The sequence below is a fragment of the Ochlerotatus camptorhynchus genome, unplaced genomic scaffold (genome assembly GCF_037179485.1).
Source record: "Ochlerotatus camptorhynchus isolate MF236.1 unplaced genomic scaffold, CSIRO-AGI_Acam_v1.1 ptg000330l, whole genome shotgun sequence".
Taxonomy (NCBI): Eukaryota; Metazoa; Arthropoda; class Insecta; order Diptera; family Culicidae; genus Ochlerotatus; species Ochlerotatus camptorhynchus.
In genome coordinates, this window is record NW_027040818.1 from 15781933 (window position 1) to 15802787 (window position 20855).

Sequence of the window (20855 nt, forward strand, 5' to 3'; positions counted from 1 at the left end):
GCGGCCCACGCTTAGTTTAGTTCACCCATAAATAGGTAGTTGATTCACCTATATTAGGGTTAATGATACAATACCTATAATATCGGTGAATTATACTGAGAAAAATCGGTAGAGTTCATTCACATTGTGAGTAAAGTGACTTTGCGTAAATATGGGTAATTTCACTTTACTCATATTTGAGTGAAACAATTGATATTTTTAATAGAAACTAAGCGATCGATTGAGCCTCTGGTGGTGAACTTCAAAAAGAGTGTTGTGAGCAGAAATGTTTTCCGTGAAACATAGGAAGCGCACATTTTCTGATATTTGATTCATCGGAGATGCTCAAAAACTTGATCAACAGTTGAAAAATTTAATCACAAACGAAGTGAGAGACGGAGCGGCTCGAAAACTTCGGTGACGAACCTGCTATCCAGCTTTCCATGTTCGGTAATGGCGGCCTGTTTGTATGAATAAAATTTATTTATTAATGTATCCTTCACTGTGCTTTTTGACACTATCTGGAGGTTCGGATTTTGACCTCTCCCTTTCCCTCTCCCAGAAACAGGAAGAAAATGAAACAACATACGCCCTCCAGCTAGCCCTCCAGTTAGTGTCAAAAAGTACAGTGAAGGATTCATTTATTCATATAAACTATAGATACTATAGATTCCATAGATAAGCGGAGGCACAAAAAATTGTTTTGGCAACCATGAAAAATATATGATCTTACTGGCATCCGTGAAAAAAGTTCATGCCATCATAGAGCTCTTCGTTGTGCAGTTTTGTTTTATTTCGTGCGTACAAGTTCAAAATTAAGTGAAAAGCAAATCTTTGCAATAATGATGACGTCATGCTCGTTTGACTACACTAACTGACAGTTCGTTTGGCTACATTATACTTTTCCTCGGCTTATCTATGGAATCTATACACACTAAGAAAAATGCATGTAAATTTAGGTGCTCTGAGACTGACATATACGAGCGTCAATTTTGACATAAAATTGAGTCATAATAGACGCAAAGTTCAGCTCAATCTAACGTACTTTTCGTCGAGTAACGAGCTTTTCAGCCTCGGAGCACTTAATTTTACATGACATGTTTGTTTACGTCTCATCCTTTATGTCAAAGATGGATTCCGTCACGTGTAAAATTAGTTATTTCTAAGTGTGTAGTATCTATAATATAAACAGGCCGCCATTACCGAGCATGGAAAGCTGGATTGCAATTTTTCAGTGTACCACATGGCAGCACTACTACCAACAATCAATACGAAACTAACGATTTTAAATTGGCTCACCACTTTAGTAGCCTATTGGTCCCAAGCAAACGATTAACGTACCCTATTCTAGTTGAAATTCTATTACTACACTATGTTTGTTTTGATTCGCTATGAAAGTTTGACAGATAACATCAGGGGTGAATGCAGAACATGCAGGGGTGAGTGAAATAGCTTGGGACTGCTTGGGACCGTTGTTCTGGTACTGAGTGAGCCAAAAATAATAATGATTTTCTTCGGGACCCAGTGGTCTTAGAGTTACCTCTATGCTACTACCACCTACTACCATAGAGCACAGAGAACACACCTCCAACTTCCACCAGAAACTTGTGTAAAGATAAGTGGGAGCGTCGCCGTTACGTAGCGCTAGCATCTCCTTATTTCCTCTATAAATGTTCCACTTTCGACCAATTTTGCGCTAGTATCGATAAATTTTCGGTTGAAAATCATCACTCGGCGCTACCGGCACTTATGTCGTTTTCGGTTTTTAACCTGGGTCAGAGTCAACCCTGACTCTCAATAAACGAATGAAAATGGATCCGAGTAGGATCTGAGGTCGAGTCAGTATTATGGTGTTAGTGCAATCGTTCGAACTGTCAAAGTCAGAGTAAAGAAATCAACGAAATCCTAACAGCCCATTTTTGTGCAGTGCTTCAGAAGTTCAGTATTTTAAAATTGTAAAATGATAGAAGCGGAAATCGATTTGTCCAACTATCAGCTTGTCCTGAATGAGGAAGGGAATGTGCTACAGCAAGATGGACTTATATCTCTCAGAAACATTGCAGGTAAATATTTGTTTCATATCGTTCTAATGGAAAAACACTGAAGCAAGCATAGGAAATCCCCGATGTGTACGGCTGCGTGATTTTTTCAAATTGCGTTAGGCCCGATGCACACGTGCGGCAAATATTTGCATTTGAATACGAGTATTCCTAAACTGCAGCGGGACCCGCTGCATGATTTGCCGCACTTGTGCATCGGGCCTTAGATGAACACCTTACTATTCGGGGGTTTTCTGCAATCTTGTCTTTTCCAAACAAAATTCATCCGGTTTTTTAAAAGTAATACAAGCCTTCCCCCGTATTTCAAAGGATTTATCCTAGAATTAATAACTTGCATTTTTTTTGTCAGATGGTAGTATCGTCGGAGTAAACTACACTGATGTTTCCAAATATTATGGTCTGCAAGCGGTGCATAATCCAGTGACTGAACCTGACGAAAATCAAATGAGCCATCTCCGGCATGTGAATCAAATCAACCAGTTGCAACTCCAAGAACGGTGGTGTCCTGGACAGATGAACAAACGAAATTCATGCTCGCTAAGTACAAGAAGTACATGGACAAGGTTGGACCATTAAACAAATTCAAAAATAAAAAACAACAAATTAGCCAGGAGATTGAAGAGGCGCTGGGTGTCGAGTTCACTCCATCACAGGTGGAGAATCGATGGAAAAATGTCCTGAAGCGGACGAAAATTGCAGCCAAAAATAATAAGACGTCCGGGAGCACCATCGTGCGGACAGCATTTGATGATGAGATGGCGCAAATCGCTGCGCTGGATGACTCGATTGAGTCAGAAGTGCTAATGACCCCAACAACCATCAAACGTAAAGCTCCAGTTCCCACTTGCTCTTCACCACACCCCAGCACAGCTGCTAAACGCAGATTGGTTGTCCATGAGAACACCAGTGAAGAACATCAGCCTTCAACATCCTCCGCTTTAACAAGCTCTGAGCAAACCACCGACAATCCAGATCATCCTTCGTCCCCTCTGCCACCGGAAAGTCGCCGTAATGTTCAGGCAAAGTTTTTGGAAGCATACCTCATGGAGTGCGAAAACCGCCAAACTCGCGCGGAGGAAAAGCAGAAACGACATGCTGAGAAAATGGAAAAGCTTGAGAAACTTACTGACATTTTTGCAATCATCGCTAACAACTTGGCCACTCGCTGAGCATTAATTTCATTTTAACTTGTAACCTGTTCTGAATAAACATGTTTAAAAAAACTAATAAAGTAATAAGGGAGATTATCTTTCACTTTGAGATAAGGTAAACGCTTAAATAGTGGTCGTACGTTAGAGCCGTTTGTTGCTTTAGTGGATTATTGTAGTCTCCAACTTCATTTGATTTTGACAGCTAGCGTTTGTGTGTATTGGTGAACCCAGGTTGGATCTCAAAAAATCGACAGAGCAAACCTCTTCAAGTTTGAGTCAGACCCAGGGCGGATCTGGATCCAACCCACTCGAATAAAGAAACGTTTTGACAGCTGTTAGGGCGGATCTAGGGCGGAACTAGTTTCGCACTAGAAATAACCGAAAACGACATTAGAGAGGGTCTAGTATAAGAGAGGAGCGGACTGACAAACTGTGAAAGCCAGAGCCAACCGAGCAGCGCCTATCTTGATTGCATTGAAGGCAGGTTGTTTTGAATCTTTAATCCCTCTCTAAAGTAACCCTAAGGCCAGAAGGTCCCGAAGAAACGTGCTCAACCTTTTGGCTCAGCTCTGGTACTCTTTTCGGTCCCAAGCTAATCGATGCACCCCTCAAAACATAAGAAAATCCACGAACACCTCATTTTATCTGTCAAACTTTCATAGCAAATCAAAACAAACATAGTGTAGTACTAGAATGTCGACTAGAATGGGGTATGTTTATTAATTTGCTTTTGACCAATAGGCTAGTCAAGTAGGGAGCCAATTTAAAATCGTTAGTTTCCACCGGTTGCTACTACTGGATTCCCTAATAAAAATTGTATGGTTAATTTGCTTAACGCATCCAAACCATTTGTGGAATAGTTCAATGATTTGGGTTATCGTTCGTTTCGTTTATGGTTATTTTTTATTAGGGTTGTACTAGTATTTTCACCAAATGTACTAGAATGTTTTGGTTCTATCAACAATCAATTCGAAACTAACGATTTTAAATTGGCTCACTACTTGACTAGCCTATTGGTCCCAAGCAAATCGATTACGTACCCCATTATAGTCAAAATTCTAGTAATCTACTATGATTGTTTTGATTCGCTGTGAAAGTTTGACTGATAAAATGAGGGGTACGTGGATTTTCCTATGCATCGAATAGCTTGGGATCTTCTAGTCTTAGAGCTACCTCTATGATGATACACTCTTTGCACACTGTCAAAGATCATTGCACACAAAATCAACTTTGTTCAAATAAAAAAAAAGTACTACCACTACCCACATTATTTTAATTGATTTCTTCGCCAGTTAGTCGTTCGTCACTTCGTTTGTGCTGCTAGTGTTCAGCAATATTTTTGTTGAGAAAAATGGAAAATGAGAATAGTGCCTTAGTGATTATATGATCTTTCGGATTTCTTGTGTGAGAATAGTTTAGATGCAAACCAGTTCAGATGTGTGGATAATCTTTGTTGTTGTTGTTGTTGTTGTTGTTGTTGTTGTTGTTGTTGTTGTTGTTGTTGTTGTTGTTGTTGTTGTTGTTGTTGTTGTTGTTGTTGTTGTTGTTGTTGTTGTTGTTGTTGTTGTTGTTGTTGTTGTTGTTGTTGTTGTTGTTGTTGTTGTTGTTGTTGTTGTTGTTGTTGTTGTTGTTGTTGTTGTTGTTGTTGTTGTTGTTGTTGTTGTTGTTGTTGTTGTTGTTGTTGTTGTTGTTGTTGTTGTTGTTGTTGTTGTTGTTGTTGTTGTTGTTGTTGTTGTTGTTGTTGTTGTTGTTGTTGTTGTTGTTGTTGTTGTTGTTGTTGTTGTTGTTGTTGTTGTTGTTGTTGTTGTTGTTGTTGTTGTTGTTGTTGTTGTTGTTGTTGTTGTTGTTGTTGTTGTTGTTGTTGTTGTTGTTGTTGTTGTTGTTGTTGTTGTTGTTGTTGTTGTTGTTGTTGTTGTTGTTGTTGTTGTTGTTGTTGTTGTTGTTGTTGTTGTTGTTGTTGTTGTTGTTGTTGTTGTTGTTGTTGTTGTTGTTGTTGTTGTTGTTGTTGTTGTTGTTGTTGTTGTTGTTGTTGTTGTTGTTGTTGTTGTTGTTGTTGTTGTTGTTGTTGTTGTTGTTGTTGTTGTTGTTGTTGTTGTTGTTGTTGTTGTTGTTGTTGTTGTTGTTGTTGTTGTTGTTGTTGTTGTTGTTGTTGTTGTTGTTGTTGTTGTTGTTGTTGTTGTTGTTGTTGTTGTTGTTGTTGTTGTTGTTGTTGTTGTTGTTGTTGTTGTTGTTGTTGTTGTTGTTGTTGTTGTTGTTGTTGTTGTTGTTGTTGTTGTTGTTGTTGTTGTTGTTGTTGTTGTTGTTGTTGTTGTTGTTGTTGTTGTTGTTGTTGTTGTTGTTGTTGTTGTTGTTGTTGTTGTTGTTGTTGTTGTTGTTGTTGTTGTTGTTGTTGTTGTTGTTGTTGTTGTTGTTGTTGTTGTTGTTGTTGTTGTTGTTGTTGTTGTTGTTGTTGTTGTTGTTGTTGTTGTTGTTGTTGTTGTTGTTGTTGTTGTTGTTGTTGTTGTTGTTGTTGTTGTTGTTGTTGTTGTTGTTGTTGTTGTTGTTGTTGTTGTTGTTGTTGTTGTTGTTGTTGTTGTTGTTGTTGTTGTTGTTGTTGTTGTTGTTGTTGTTGTTGTTGTTGTTGTTGTTGTTGTTGTTGTTGTTGTTGTTGTTGTTGTTGTTGTTGTTGTTGTTGTTGTTGTTGTTGTTGTTGTTGTTGTTGTTGTTGTTGTTGTTGTTGTTGTTGTTGTTGTTGTTGTTGTTGTTGTTGTTGTTGTTGTTGTTGTTGTTGTTGTTGTTGTTGTTGTTGTTGTTGTTGTTGTTGTTGTTGTTGTTGTTGTTGTTGTTGTTGTTGTTGTTGTTGTTGTTGTTGTTGTTGTTGTTGTTGTTGTTGTTGTTGTTGTTGTTGTTGTTGTTGTTGTCTTTACAGTGTAAACCATGAGATGAGCATGCAGACGATGAACCAGGAAACGAGCAAACGATAAGAAAGCTAAGTGAATTTTGAATTGTATCGTAAACACTAACACTCACCCTCTCATCACTCTGAACAAGAAAATAATTTGAAGTATGGTGAGAAGAAAGAAGAAGATAGATCAAAAGTGAATGAAGAAGAATACCATTAAGCAACAAATGATCAGAAGTGAAGAAGATGTAAGAAGATGACGCAGCCAATTCAGCAAGATGAAGGAGACCCGTCAACAAAATATCAAGATGGCGGATAACAAGAAACGGACGAAGGCTACGAACAAAAAAGAAGATGATGAAGAAAGAAGATGAAGAAAAGGTAGATGAAGTATAAGTGAAATTCATTGAGAAGAAGAAGTAAAAGAGATGCAATGTTATGATCAACGATGAACCAGAAGGAGACGAAACAAAGCTAAGTGCAATCAACCATAAACACTAACACTCACACCCACACATCATTACACAAAACGGAAACAGACATGAATGCATCTATGGATGTAAAATGTCTTAAATAAATACAAAAAAAAAAAAACTCTGAACACACCCACACACTGTTTACACAAAAATCAATTCAACTGACATGAATGCATCCGCAGGATGTAAAATGTCAATAATAAACAACAACAACAATTTACATCTGCTGATGAATTCGTGACTTTAAAAAAATGCTAGTGTACTGTCTGTTTTATGTGGTGTTACTGTTAATTGTTAAGTTCACACTTAGTTTCTCTACTGCTCCGGTCCAGATTTCATCGCTTCTGCTACTACTGTATCTACTTTTCCTTGCTTCGTTCCACTACATATTCATCAGTTCAGGTTCAATTATTTGCATTTGTTGTTTTCTTCTCTATTTCATTCATTTCTTCACCATCACATTATCTTCAGCTTTCTTCCTCTCCGCCTGCTGCTAATTCCCTTCGTCTTCTCTTATTTCCTGCACCTTGTATTCTCATCCGCTTCCATATTGTTTTCTTCTCCGACAGCTTCTGCTTCCCCTCCATCATCTTTTCATTTCCTGCTTCATGCGTTTCCATCCGCTTCAATATTCTTTTAATACCCGGTTTCACCTTCTTTATCGCCATCTTCTTCATCTGTGTTTGTGCGTGCGACTTTTCTGTCTTCTTTCACCCCTTTTTGTTTTGCTTCGCGCTCTACTTCATCCTCTGCATAACCATCTTCTTCTCCATCTTCTTCTCCATCTTCTTCTCCATCTTCTTCTCCATCTTCTCCTCCATATTCTCCTCCATCTTCTTCTGCTTTCTTCGCATCATCTTCTGTCATCTTCATCAGCTTCAATGTTTGTCCTTACACGGTAAGAAAAAATACTCAAAATTAAGTTAAAAAAAACTCAACGTTGGGTTCTATCATTTGAGGTCCGCCGTTGAGTGAATCAGAAAAGCGGCGTTGGTTAAAATTTACTCAACTATTGAGTAATAATAAATGAACTCAAATATAAGTTTATTTTCATTGAGGTTGCTTTTATGCGCCTTTAACCATTTCATTTTCACAAGCGTTGATAGACGAGTGGTCAACACACGGGCCCCGTAATCTCAACGTCCATGGTTCGGTTCCAGTCTGCTCCGTTTTATTATTTTTTTGTCAACTTGGTCAACGCCAGGATTACTCAAAATTGAGTTTTCTTCTTTAACTTAATTTTACCTAGCCCCACGGAAGCCACGTGATGAGTGAAAGGAACTCAATTTTGGGTACTTTTTTCTTACCGTGTAGGCAGCGGCAACTCTTCTCCTTCGTATTCTTGATTTTCCTTCGCTTGGTTCATTGCCTTAATGGCATCTTTTCCTGGAATACCCAAGTAACAATTTCCAGTTGAAGAAACGCTTTCGTTTTGATTTTGTTCAGCTGCATGTTGAATAATAATTGCACAATGTGTTCACCACAACTTTTATAAAACCCTTGTTTACACTCGTTTGGAGAACCTATACAACTGCAACACAAAGGTGTTGTCTAACGTATTCAGTAAAACGTTTACCCAAAATCAATTTCTTGTTGAAGAAACGCTTCCATTGTGATTTTATTCAACTGCATGCTGAATAATAACTGTACAATTTGTTTATTACAACTTCTGTAAAACTCTTGTTTACACTGGTTTGGAGAACCTGTTCAACTACAGCATTATATGTATACGCGGTATAGGAGTAGAAGCAACTTTTATACAACGTTTATAGATACATATTTAAACTCAAGCTTTATTATTTTGGTGAAAGCTCTTATACAACATTTGTAGACACTTCTTGACAGCTGCTTTGAAATTTAGTAGAGAGTAAACCTGAGAGGCGTTTGTTGCACTCTTTTATGACTCCTAAATAATCATTGTACAGCAAGCGGTGAAAAGCGTTTATAGCACTTTTTAATGACTCCTTAATAACCGTTGTGTAAGTACTCACAATATTCACAGATTATAATTAATTTAACAATTGTCGTGGTACGCCAAAATAATTGCTTGTACAGTTTTTATTAATTTAATTTATTTGTGCACATTGAAAAAATATGTAATTATGCCATAATTCACATTCTGTGATCATGGAGGAAGTAGTAACTAGCATCGGTTTAATCTTTGATTGATATTCTTTCAATTAATCTCTCTAATAATTAGTTGAGAGAATTTATCTAGAAATGTTATCGTTGATTATATGATATATGTCTTAAATTAATGTTTGCATTTATTAATAAACACCTATATATATAATTTACCTCTACTCCACCGAGGGTTTCTCGAAGCAAGATTCGAACTCATGATCCCGGATTGCCAGCCGCTTCTGTTTCCATCTGCTCTATTCTTGAATACATATTTTGATCATATGAGAGAAGTATATGAAGCTCATATTGAGTGACTTCTCTTGCAGTCGAATAATCATTGCCTTATGGTCATATAAACGTGCCTATCACTTGTGCTATTTTTAGCAACAAAATTGTGGTTGGTGGTTGGTCGAACGTAAACAATCATTTAAGAGTGCTCCAAGCAGCTTTTGAAGCTTTTAACCAAATGGCAATACAACTACATTCTTGTACAACTCTGGAAGCTATTATTCAACGTTTGATCAACTCAGGTGTTTTATAAGAGCTCTCAGTGGTTTGTTTTGATGCGTTTATTCCACATCCTATATGGCTCCTGTCAAACAGTTCAACCGAATGTAAACAATCATTTAAGAGTGCTCCAAGCAGTTTTTGAAGCGTTTAACCAAATGGCAATACAACTACATTCTTGTACAACTCTGGAAAGCTATTATTCAACGTTTGATCAACTCAGGTGTTGTATAAGAGCTCGCAATGGTTTGTTTTGATGCGTTTATTCCACATCCTATATGGCTCCTGTCAAACAGTTTAACCGAACGTAAACAATCATTTAAGAGTGCTCCAAGCAGCTTTTGAAGCTTCTAACCAAAAAGGCAATACAACTACATTCTTGTTCAACTCTGGAAGCTATTATTCAACGTTTGATAGGTAAACCGAACGTAAACAATCATTTAAGAGTACTCCAAGCAGCTTTTGAAGCTTTTAACCAAATGGCTATCACTTGTGCTATTTTTGACCACAACATTGTGGTTGGTATTTATAACTCAAGTCGCGCAAGTGCTGAAACAAAGTTTTATAAGTAATTAAATAACAACCTCATCAAAATTGATTAGGTGTTGTAAAACGGCTTAACAATAATTGAATAAATGCTCAACAAACATATCTGGAAGCACTGTTCATTGTGAAGCTGTCAACCTGCCTGTCAAAGAGTTTTTTTTATTACAATTGATTTCTTGGTCCGCTGAATCGGATTGTGTGTACATTTTCGAGTTTTCAATTTAATTTAGTGCCTAGTAGTGCCGTGGGATTCATATTTATAAGCTGAAACGTTCAAGGAAGTGATCCAGCTGTTGGCAAGATGAGTAAAGGTAAATATTAAGCAAAAAAGGCCTGTAGAGGAAAAATTTCAATCAGCTTCCAACCTAATGGATATGAAGAAATACCAAAGCATACTTTGCATACGTGCTCCTCTTTATGTAAAAATATTTAGCTACTAAAACAACGAAATATTTTAAACACTAATTCAATGTTTATTTTTCAGGTGATTATTTTACGGTTGTTCAAACGGTTGAGGCAGGTAGGCCTGTGCTGACGGTAGTGCCGCACCAATGGGTCCACGGCAATGACTTGTTTTGGCCGACCAAAAATGCGGATTCATTTCAAAAAAACCCTGCGTCAAAACCTGGTACCAACTGGACCAAAATGCGTTGCTCGGTGAAACGAAAGTACATACCAACTTTCGACGCAGCGCAGCAAGAGGCTGCGAATTTGTCCGGAATATCAACGGATGCATCCGATGCAGCACCCAAGCGGAAGAAAAAAACTAAAAAAGTCCAGGATCAAAAGAAATACGATTATAATCACCTGCTGAGTGTTCTAAGTAAGTATTTCCACCGTTCAGGTTATTAATTATTAGTTTAATTTGAAAATGTAACGATGGGATTTTGTTTTTTTTTTAAGGTGGATATAAAAAAGTGTCGGTACCTCAAGCCTCGTCGCAAGCCAATACGATCCATCCGGAAATTCAGAGTCAGACCGCAGAAGACGTTCAAAGTCAGCCGCTCGAGACTATATACTGTCAACCAGATTTGACCCAACTTTTGGCTAACTCTCAGGGAAGTGACCTAGAATCGATGGCCAATAACCCGATCGAGACAACTGCAACTACTGCGAGCATGCCCTGTGGTAGCACTCCGATCGAGACAACGGTACATGAACCGCTAGATAATCTGTTAACGGAGGGATATGTTCTTAACATTCAACAGGTATGTATGTAAGGGAAGGTTCATTAATTATGTCATGCAAATTTCGCCCATTTTCAAACCTCCCTCCACCTTTGGCACTTTTTTTTTATGGATCTTAAATTTGTTTTGTATGACTCGTCAGTTTCCAAAACCCCCCTCCTTCCTAAAAGTGCGACATAATTAATGGACGATCCCTAAGAGGCGACCCATAAATTACGTATCACTATTTGACTGACTATCAAAAGAGCGGAAACGGTCATTAAACTGCACTTTTGCGTTAAATCACCTTAGTTTGTGGCCATTTCCAGTTTTATGATATATATTATGTAAAGGAAAATATGTTACGAGAAATTATCGCCAAACATTTGCTACGTCTTATGTAGATATTATCTAACGCACTTTTCCTATGGGCTGTGCGTAAGGCATATTTTGGGAATGCCCCCCTCCCTTCATTGTAGCATTTTTTATATGGCACGTTAGAAATCCTTTCCCATAAAACCTTACGTAATTATTGTACAGCTTCTAATAAAATGTCGTATAATGCTTGCCAAATAACATAAGCCAATCAACATTATTGATACTCTACAACATAAACCTGAAGCTAATGTATGTTCTGTTCCTATTTAAAATTGCAGCCTGATGGAGATAGAATTATCAAAGAAATTGCCAATAAAATCGATGAGGCATGCAGAAACATATTGCATGAAGTTCCTGGAATCATCAGAAATGTGGTTGAGCCGATGATAGCAAATGCTGCAGCATCATTGGAAGTTAACTTGAAAGCTGCTATATACGCCAATAATGCCTCATTCACCCAGTACCACGACGAAGCCTCATCATCGTTCCAGTTTTCTCCAATAACTTCAGTTGAAGGAATCAAAAAGCTGGAAGAAAACCTCAATGATGATCTGTTCGCCAAGAGATTGGTAAGTACATGGTGACATGAAACTAAAAAACCTGATTTAATCCACCTATGGATCCACCTGAAAATACAAATACAAAAAAGTTAAAGTTTATAATATGTTTCCCAATCTGACCATTCTTTCTATTGGACGTTTCTGATCGGTCTTCTACACGAAACATATCCCATGGCTACCATATGATCAACAGTATTTTTTTTTTTTCCTTTGGTTTGTTTTTTCCGTCGATCTTGTTTTCCGTGCTGAGCACCAATGCTACCGACGTGCCAGGAAGACAGCTCCCACACTGGACCCTACCTATCGACCCATCAACTCATGAACCGGGGACCAACGGCTTTACTTCCCATCCGAAGGAAGGCGTGATCAGAGATGTTATGCCTCAGAACATCCCGGCGGCGCCGACTGGGATTGAACCCAGGCCTGCTGGGGTGAGAGGTAATCACGCTTACCAATACAGTAATTTTATTTTAATTTAGCATAAATAATGCGAACAATTAGTTTTGTTACATTGTACCAAGCTATTCCTTCTTAAATGTATCAAGTACGCTGAGGCGCTACTATAGTCGCTATATTCATAGTCTGGCGGATAGAAATTCCATCTAGCAAAAAAGGGAACCAAATCAAGATATTGAAGACCAACAAATGAAAAGGAGCTCAAATTTTATAATCAAAACTAAGATGGTTCGTTCTTCGTTCCTTGCAAACCGAACGCAAATTAAAAGCATCATGGAATAGGGAAAACGTTCCGCGAGTAAATTATTATGTTGTTTTGCCTAAACAATCTTTGAATCGCGAGAAAAGTGTTTCCGGAATTCAGGTCGCAAAACCTGATGTGCTTTTTTCTGTTGTTGGTCGTGATATGCTCGATTGGTTCCGTTATTTGACAGTTAAATTGGTTCGCAAAATTCTATCCGCCAGACTATGAATATAGCGACTATAGGCGCCACGCATAAATCTCGATAAACATTTCAAATGGTCCTATCTGCTTTGATCGATTTTCTCTTTTGATAACCACGGCTATTCAAACAGATTTCACGCTATTTTTGCAACAGAGTTTGATAAAGGAGATTATCATCTAGCATACAGAACATTAAATTCAACAGGGATTTTTTTGGCAGCTGAGTTATTAACGAAAGAGAATGTCGATGAAGAGAATCGATCAAAGCAGATAGGACCCTTTGAATTGTTCGTCCAGAAATGTTGCACACGCTATTTCAAAACTACCCAAATTTGGGTAGAATCCACCCAGATCGGTCAAAACTGAACCTACCCAAAAATGGGTTAACTATGTTGGGATTGACAAGTTGACAAATGGACAACATCGATATGAATCCAATCAACGTTGTTTATTTGTCAACTTGTCATTCCCAACATAGTTTACCCATTTTTGGGTAGGTTCAGTTTTGACCGATCTGGGTGGATTCTACCCAAATTTGGGTAGTTTTGAAATAGCGTGTAGAAGAGGAGAGAATGCACTCAAAAAATTGCACACGTCATCATCATGTGTCTCACACTTAATTTTGCGCTTATTGTGAAACACATCCATTTCATGTGTGAATCTTATGCTTTGAACCATGCCTCAAAACTATTGGCTCGAATTGTGACGCACTTGGATTCTATGTCCCTCACATGCTGATATCAATAGCTTTGCACATCATAGTTCAATTTTCTACAATATTCTACTTTATCGACTTCTACTTTACCGACTCAAAAATTAAATCGAAAAATATATAAACAAAGCTGTGGGCAGAACATACACATGTCTTTCAATTAATGGGTCTGATTTGGGAATTGATCCTGGGCTGTTGGGTGTGCTGCTGCAGTTGCCTTCGTTCGATCTCACTGGCCCATGGTTGTTCTCATATATGAGGCTGGTTGATAAGTATGAAGTCACAACTCATGTTTTCAATGTTTACCTTGGAGAACAAGCATTTCACATCGCATTGAAATGCAAAACACTTCAAATCCATCTGTTTTGAACAGTAGTGCGATTCAATGTGCAATACACTTGAATTGATAGAGAAAGATTATCAACATTTCATAGTTTGAAACACAAGAAATCAACGTGTAGATCACATTGAACCATGGTGAAATACACTTAAAATAAATGTGATTGTGCATATGAAATATCAAGTGTTCAAACACATCGATCAGACGTGTGGAGTTTTTTGAGTGTGGTTTCATCTTTTCTTATGTGCCATAAATTAGAAGGAAAACTTATGCTTACACAATCAAGTTTGCATAGGAGATGAGGTTTGAAATGTTTACAAAACTGCCTACGTGACCACTATGTACAGAAACCCGTTTTCAAACAAGTTGGATTCGTCAAACTGTTTTTGTTAGTGAACGGTAACAGTGTAAAGAACGGTTAGTGATCATACTAGCAATGGGCGATCTTGGATCGAAACACAAAAGATCGACAAAAATCGACTAGATCGATCCTTTCCATTCGATGTTTGTTTCGATCCACAATTTATTTCTAAACTATATCAATCATCACACTAAATTACTATTATAAGTGAAATGTCATAACAAACTAGCTTACGTACACAGCAAAAAAAAATGTAATATCGATCAACGTAATTCAAGCTGACGTATGAAATAATGATGTAATAGCAAAAAGCAGATACAATATTACATCAATGGATGTAATTTTGTTCGCAAAATCGATGTACATCGTACAATGTGATATTACACAACCGATGGATTGACCTGGTTGCAGCAGTTTCGATGTAATATTCAACAACTTTTTTTGCTGTGTAACGTAATATCAACTTAATCTGCACCAACTTTCCTATTGTCGTTTTCGTTTTTGCGGTTTAGCACCAATGAGCTGGATTACCGAGGTGAAGCAATCACTCACACAACCACTGTACGATACACGCAAGTACACGCAAGTAGTGACGTCACTACTTGCGTTTACGTTGATTTTTTGGTTTACTAATACAACCCTATTTCACGATCTGCGCCACCTCTCTCTGTACCTCATTGGTTTAGCACTGGTGTAGTGTAAGCAGGAATAAGCACTAGTCTTTGACAGCTCAACATCATTTGTTTGTAAACAAAGGTGCATCCTATATCTACACCCTAAAATATTTCGGTGTACGGCAGTGTAGCACCGGTGTAGCTACACCGCAAAAACGAAAACGACATATGATACGTTATATTTTAAGCATATGGAGGCACCGTTTGATTATTATGCCAATAATCCCCCTAAACTGTATTTTTTTAGTTGACACGTGTGGCTTTGTGTTGCTGTTAAACTTGGTAGCGTTATATTTCAATTTCAAACTCTTTGTAATACAGTTTCAACTCATAAGTGCGAACAAAGATTATTGTAAACCTACTGAAAAATAACTTTTCTTTTCCAGATCATTCACATGAAAAAAATCATCGGACACACTGGCGACAATTGCAATGGTCAAAACATTTGTTATGACCTCATTGATCATTTTTTCGATCGAAAAGTTTTAGTGCTTTGTTCCTGGAGTGGTGCAAGCAAGGGAGAAAAGCCAAAATGGTCATTGAAAGAATGCGAAAACATTTTGAATACATTTTTCAAAATAGTTCACAGTGTGAACGTATCTTTTTCGCACAAGTTGCTTGAAGATTTTTTCAAAAAAATCACAAGAAACTCAAAAAAACGCTGTGAATCAAAGGGCATGAGGCAATCATCTATACATCGCAGATCAAGGAGAACCGTCAACAGTAATACTGGTGAGTATATTTTCATCATTTATCTTCAAGATATGTCACAAGAAAATACTTGTGCGTTTTTTAAATATTTCTAAAAAATGATAAATGGTATACTTGAAATGTTACAACAGTGTTAATCCAGATTTTTGGCCTTTATATTTTTCTGCACATTTTATGCTAAACGACCATTATGCCAAATGGACCATTCCTGAAAAAAAAAAACATTATGGAAAATGACGTTATGCCAAACGACTTTATGCCGAATGGGGTATCCCCAATATCTACATGGAACCATGGAACCTGTAGATTCGCAATACTACTTAGACATTGTTTTAAACCAAACTTTTATATATTTGTAGAAACTGGTGATGCTGTTACCCATAATCCTGTCAATGTCAATGTTCATAATGAGCAAACGGTTAATCCGGTCTACCATCTGCTGGGAGCAACCACGGCACATGACCAAGATGACGGCCAAGATGGTAAACCAGATGACGAAGAAGTCGATGAAGAAGAAGCTGATGAAGAAGGAGAAGATGAAGAAGAAGCTGATGACGAAGAATATGATGATGAGGAAACTGATGTCGAAGAAAAATTCGGATGCGAATAACGATTATTTCGGTTTATTTTTTCTTCATGTATATTTATTTTTTATTTTTTTTTATTCTACATTTTATTACTCTTGTGTTAGCTCTTGTGATTGTTACAAACAATCTACATGATTTAGTATTTTTGAAGTACAATCTAATGATTCAGTATTTTTGAAAAGTAAATCTTCTATGTGTAACAAATATTTTTATTCTAAAAACAAAATTAACTAACCCTTAATCGTATGCAAAAGTGGAATATAAACATAAACGTTTAGTGCAGCTGGAATAACTACATACTTACAGAAGATTTCATTGATTTCGTATGTTTTTTCAGCATTTAGGTTTAATATCTGCGCTTCATAAATGTACAAAAATGATGATTGAATAGGTAATTTGAAAAAATCGTTTTGATTTATAACTGATCTACCATGAATTAAAATGTTCTTGTTAGGGCCAAGAGAAATATTAACAACTTTTAAAATTTCACGGTTTTTTGTTAAGATCCAAGCATTTTGAAAAACATTACTGATTAAAAATCCTTGTCGTATTTCACACTCGACCCGATTGCCTCGTCTTATTATTATTGGAAGAATACTGGTACTCTTTATAGTGCTGCTTTGCGGGAATCGATTTTTCTCCAATATTCTATTTGCAACTTGCTCTAGGCAGTTTTTTCCTTGACGTACGTATTTTTTCAATTGAAAAAGATAGCTCTCAAACGGATACGATGAAATTGAACTCAAAGGACCAAATCGTTCCACATCGTCAACAATGTGCTCAAGATTATGGATGTTACTCGTCACATATTCTTCACCATAGATTACAATAAATTCTTCAATGAATTTTTCAAATAATACTCGTGCAAGCGACCACCATTGTTTGTAAATATCAGAGGAACAGAATGTAACAGCCGTAAACAGAAGCAGGAAATGATTATACAACTTTTCGTCTAACGTGTTTCTAAGAACTACTACGCCCACATAATTGAGAAAACTACGCCATTCTGTACCTTTCCAAAAGGCTACACAGTCTAATCCCCTCATTTTTCGATGAATTTCTTTTGGTAGCTTAACACTTACAACATAATCTGACAATTTTTGAAATTGCAGAGCACTTAACTTTCCTGTATACCCCAATGATCCATCTCTCCATCCGGTTAAAAGGCGCTTCATAACACCTAATTCCAACAAGTGCAATGAATCGGCAACTATAAAATCTTGGATCATGTCTAGTCCTGGGATTCTTAAAATTGGCGAGTCTTCTCCAGCATGATGCTTTCCATACTGCTTTTGACGGAATTTTTCATCTGTTCTTAAAGGACAGTGTAGAGTTGGGAACACAACCGTGCGTGATATGTATGAATACTCTCCATCAACAGTGCATTTGATACATCCATCTTTGCCGTTAAAATTTATAACTCCTAAAATGGTGCATTACAGCATTAGATTCAATTTAGACAAAATATGAATTTGTTTTTAAAAAATACTGCTTAGAAAATACGATTTATGTAAATCAGAAATATTAGTGTGACCTCTTTAAGATTTAATTTGACTAAGGTTTCACACCTTTTCTTAATTTCGTTTGAACCGTTCCAGTCAAACAAAACATTTTTTTTAATGTAAGACTAAAATAGTTCGAACGAAAACAAGAATAAGGGTTTTTAGTAATGTGTATAATGCCGAAGGAAGCATAATTGTCCCATCTGCTTTGGGCTTCCATTTACTCTCGGTGGAAGCATAACTGTCCCATGTGACTTTTCGGCAATTTTGAGGTTGTAATGGCGTTAAACCATAATGAGATATATACTTTTTTAACTATTAAATTAAATTTCTGGTTGTAAATGGAAGCATATTTGTTCCAGTGGGACAAATATTCTTCCATTATTGAAGTGAGACAAATCGACTTCATATTTTTTGTCGAATGTGTGTATGTGTTTTGTAACATGGGCCAGATATGCTTCCACCGGCATTATACACATAGGACAATTATGCTTCTACCGACAGTATAGTACCGGTGGACGCGTAAACGTCCCATGTGTATCAGCACAGATGTTGGCATAAATCAAATTAACGGAATTTTTAGCAATTTTAACTCAACTAGGACTTTGAATTACCTTTCACGAAAGCGCGTGCTGGTGAGTCACAAATAAAGCACCGTATTTTTATAAGAATGGTATGACCATTTATAACGAATCCGGCGTTAATAATTGGCACTATTTCATCAACAAATGGTGTAAGGAACGTGTTTATATTTGAAGGTTTACTTTTTCCAATATAGATTCCAATCGGCATCGGTTGAAGTTCAGGTATTTCATGAATCTTACATAAAATCGGCCATAGTTGAAATTTCGAGCTCTTATGTATTGGCAAACCATCGATATTGATGTTAATACTGATAGTGATATCAGAAGATAAGTTCTCAAACCACTTGTTTAGGCAGGCTGTTAGTCCGTGGTGCCAATATTTACCACCAGCTATCTCGGTACAAAACTTTCCGATGCCCTGAGGCGTCTCTAAAAGGGTTCTTGGATCCATAGGCAAACTGGTATCGTTATAATTATCTCTTATCAACGCCAGCAGGTCTTTCAATGCGTGCTGAGTGATATTGTGACGAAGAGACCACTTTCTTAGAGCTTCACGGGAACTCTCACAAGCCAAATAATCTTTAGGGCCAGTTCCGGTATCAAGTAAATCCCTGTTTTCTTCGTTCGTAGCTCCTTCAGAAAGGTTGTCTGCATAGTTTTGGGCATGATGAGTCTGAACTGAATTAATATCAATTGGATTCCTTAGAGCTGAACTGATTTGGACGGTCCGAGAGTTATCTGATGAAGTAGTTGAAGGATCGCAATTATTTTCTCCAACATTGTTTGAGGATGCAGATTCGTTAGCGGGGAGCTCAGGATTTCCTTAAATGTATAATGTTTATGAACTTTTTTGCTGTTGTGACAATTATATTAAATTCGACATACCAGTTTGATTTGACTCCACTTGATTATTTTTTTCCGATTGCTGGTTTGCGATTGGGTTCAACTTTAAATTGCCAAACATAAGCAAGTATTTTTCCTTAGTTGACCTTAGTTTTCTGTGGTATGTTCCACTTTTTTTGTATTTTTTCAATATTTTATCCATAATTCTATTCACTAATACTATTCACTCAAATCTACTTTCGGTAATTAAAATATCGATAACAAATGCACAATCCACTTCGCGTTGTACAGTTAAACCGAACGTAAACAATCATACAAGAGCGTTCCATGCAGTTTTTAAAGCTTTTAACCAAATAACAATACAACTACATTCTTGTTCAACTCTGGAAGCTATTATTCAACGTTTGATCAACTCAGGTGTTGTATAAGAGCTCGCAATGGTTTGTTTTGATGCGTTTATTCCACATCCTATATGGCTCCTGTCAAACAGTTTAACCGAACGTAAACAATCATTTAAGAGTGCTCCAAGCAGCTTTTGAAGCTTCTAACCAAAAAGGCAATACAACTACATTCTTGTTCAACTCTGGAAGCTATTATTCAACGTTTGATCAACTCAGGTGTTGTATAAGAGCTCCCAATGGTTTGTTTTGATGCGTTTATTCCACGTTCTATATAGCTCTTGTCGATCGGTTTAACTAAGGTGCTATAAAAGTTATCGTAGGTCTTATAAAGCATATAGTTAAACCAAACGTAAACAATCATTTAAGAGTGCTCCAAGCAGCTTTTGAAGCGTTTAACCAAAAAGGCAATACAACTACATTCTTGTTCAACTCTGGAAGCTATTATTCAACGTTTGATCAACTCAGGTGTTTTATAAGAGCTCTCAATTGTTTGTTGGGTATCGATATTGATTATTGCGTGCTTCTCCGGAGATGGTCTGTTCATAAACTACGAAGACAGTTTTTTTTTTGGATTCTTGACCCCCCCCCCCTACCCCTGCGTAGACAATTGTCCATACAAAAAAAAATTAAAATTTGTGACATTGGACCGTGGATAATTTTCAACTCCCCCCCCCTCCCCATAAGTCGGTGCATATTGCATGTACTCAAATATGGGTAAACCGACTTTACTCATAAAATGGATACATGCACTTTTTCGCGATTATATAGATTGCTTACGTTTATCGTACGCACACTACGTCACGTATACGTAGGGGAATTTACGTATTCTCGGCAACCTAAGCAGAGACCTTCTTTCTATAGCTTTTTTTCTATATGGAACGCACACATATGCAGTATTGGTTTGTTTACAATCTTTTGCTGCCAGCTGCTCTAACAATTTCAGTCGAAAGAATTGTCAAAAACTGTTTTGAAATGCTTTTACAAAGCTCCAATCTTCTCTAGTGAGAGCGAGTATTGTCGGCAACCAGTTTTTCTTCGGCAACCGTTCCATTTGAACTGCATGCAAATCTGCTGTTCTATTATCGGCAACTCGAAATCAGCTACAATTTGTAGTGCGTGTGTTTCATTTCAAGAAAACCCTGCTAGATTTCTTTTTCCCAGTGGTAAAAATATAGTCAAATGGAAGCTGAAAGCATAAAGAATCGTTTGCATGCAGTCAGCGAAGTGTTTTCGTAAGAAAATCCAGTGAAAATAGTGTTTCAATTTGGGTTGCCGAAAATAGTCTGTCATGCCGAAGCCGTCAGTTCCCCTATATGCAAAATATTTTCATCAGGAAAAAAAAACTTCATAGCGGAAAATTTTCCTGATGAAAACAAATCACTGACACAATCACACTTTAGCAATCTCTATG

General features: G+C 37.2%; 2 protein-coding genes across 2 annotated transcripts; both read left to right on the forward strand.

Annotated features, from left to right (window-relative positions):
- Positions 1 to 10025: 10025 nt before the first annotated feature.
- Positions 10026 to 11633, forward strand: LOC135708678 (uncharacterized; the record flags this gene model as incomplete). The annotated part of the gene is made up of 4 exons (XM_065230779.1): positions 10026 to 10035; positions 10209 to 10538; positions 10658 to 10932; positions 11547 to 11633. Coding segments are annotated over exons 1-4 (702 nt in total), but the record flags the coding sequence as incomplete, so codon positions are not given.
- Positions 11634 to 11651: 18 nt separating this feature from the next.
- On the forward strand, positions 11652 to 16137 carry LOC135708679 (uncharacterized). The gene is made up of 3 exons (XM_065230780.1): positions 11652 to 11837; positions 15203 to 15548; positions 15887 to 16137. The coding sequence occupies exons 1-3, from the start codon at positions 11652 to 11654 to the stop codon at positions 16135 to 16137; spliced, it is 783 nt and encodes a 260-aa protein (XP_065086852.1).
- The last annotated feature ends 4718 nt before the right edge of the window (positions 16138 to 20855 follow it).

Coding starts and splice junctions, on each gene's coding strand:
- LOC135708679 (XM_065230780.1), top strand. CDS start 11,652: ATGATAGCAAATGCTGCAGCATCATTGGAAGTTAACTTGAAAGCTGCT. Junction 11,838..15,202: donor ATCTGTTCGCCAAGAGATTG/GTAAGTACATGG, acceptor TTTCTTTTCCAG/ATCATTCACATGAAAAAAAT. Junction 15,549..15,886: donor AACCGTCAACAGTAATACTG/GTGAGTATATTT, acceptor ATATATTTGTAG/AAACTGGTGATGCTGTTACC.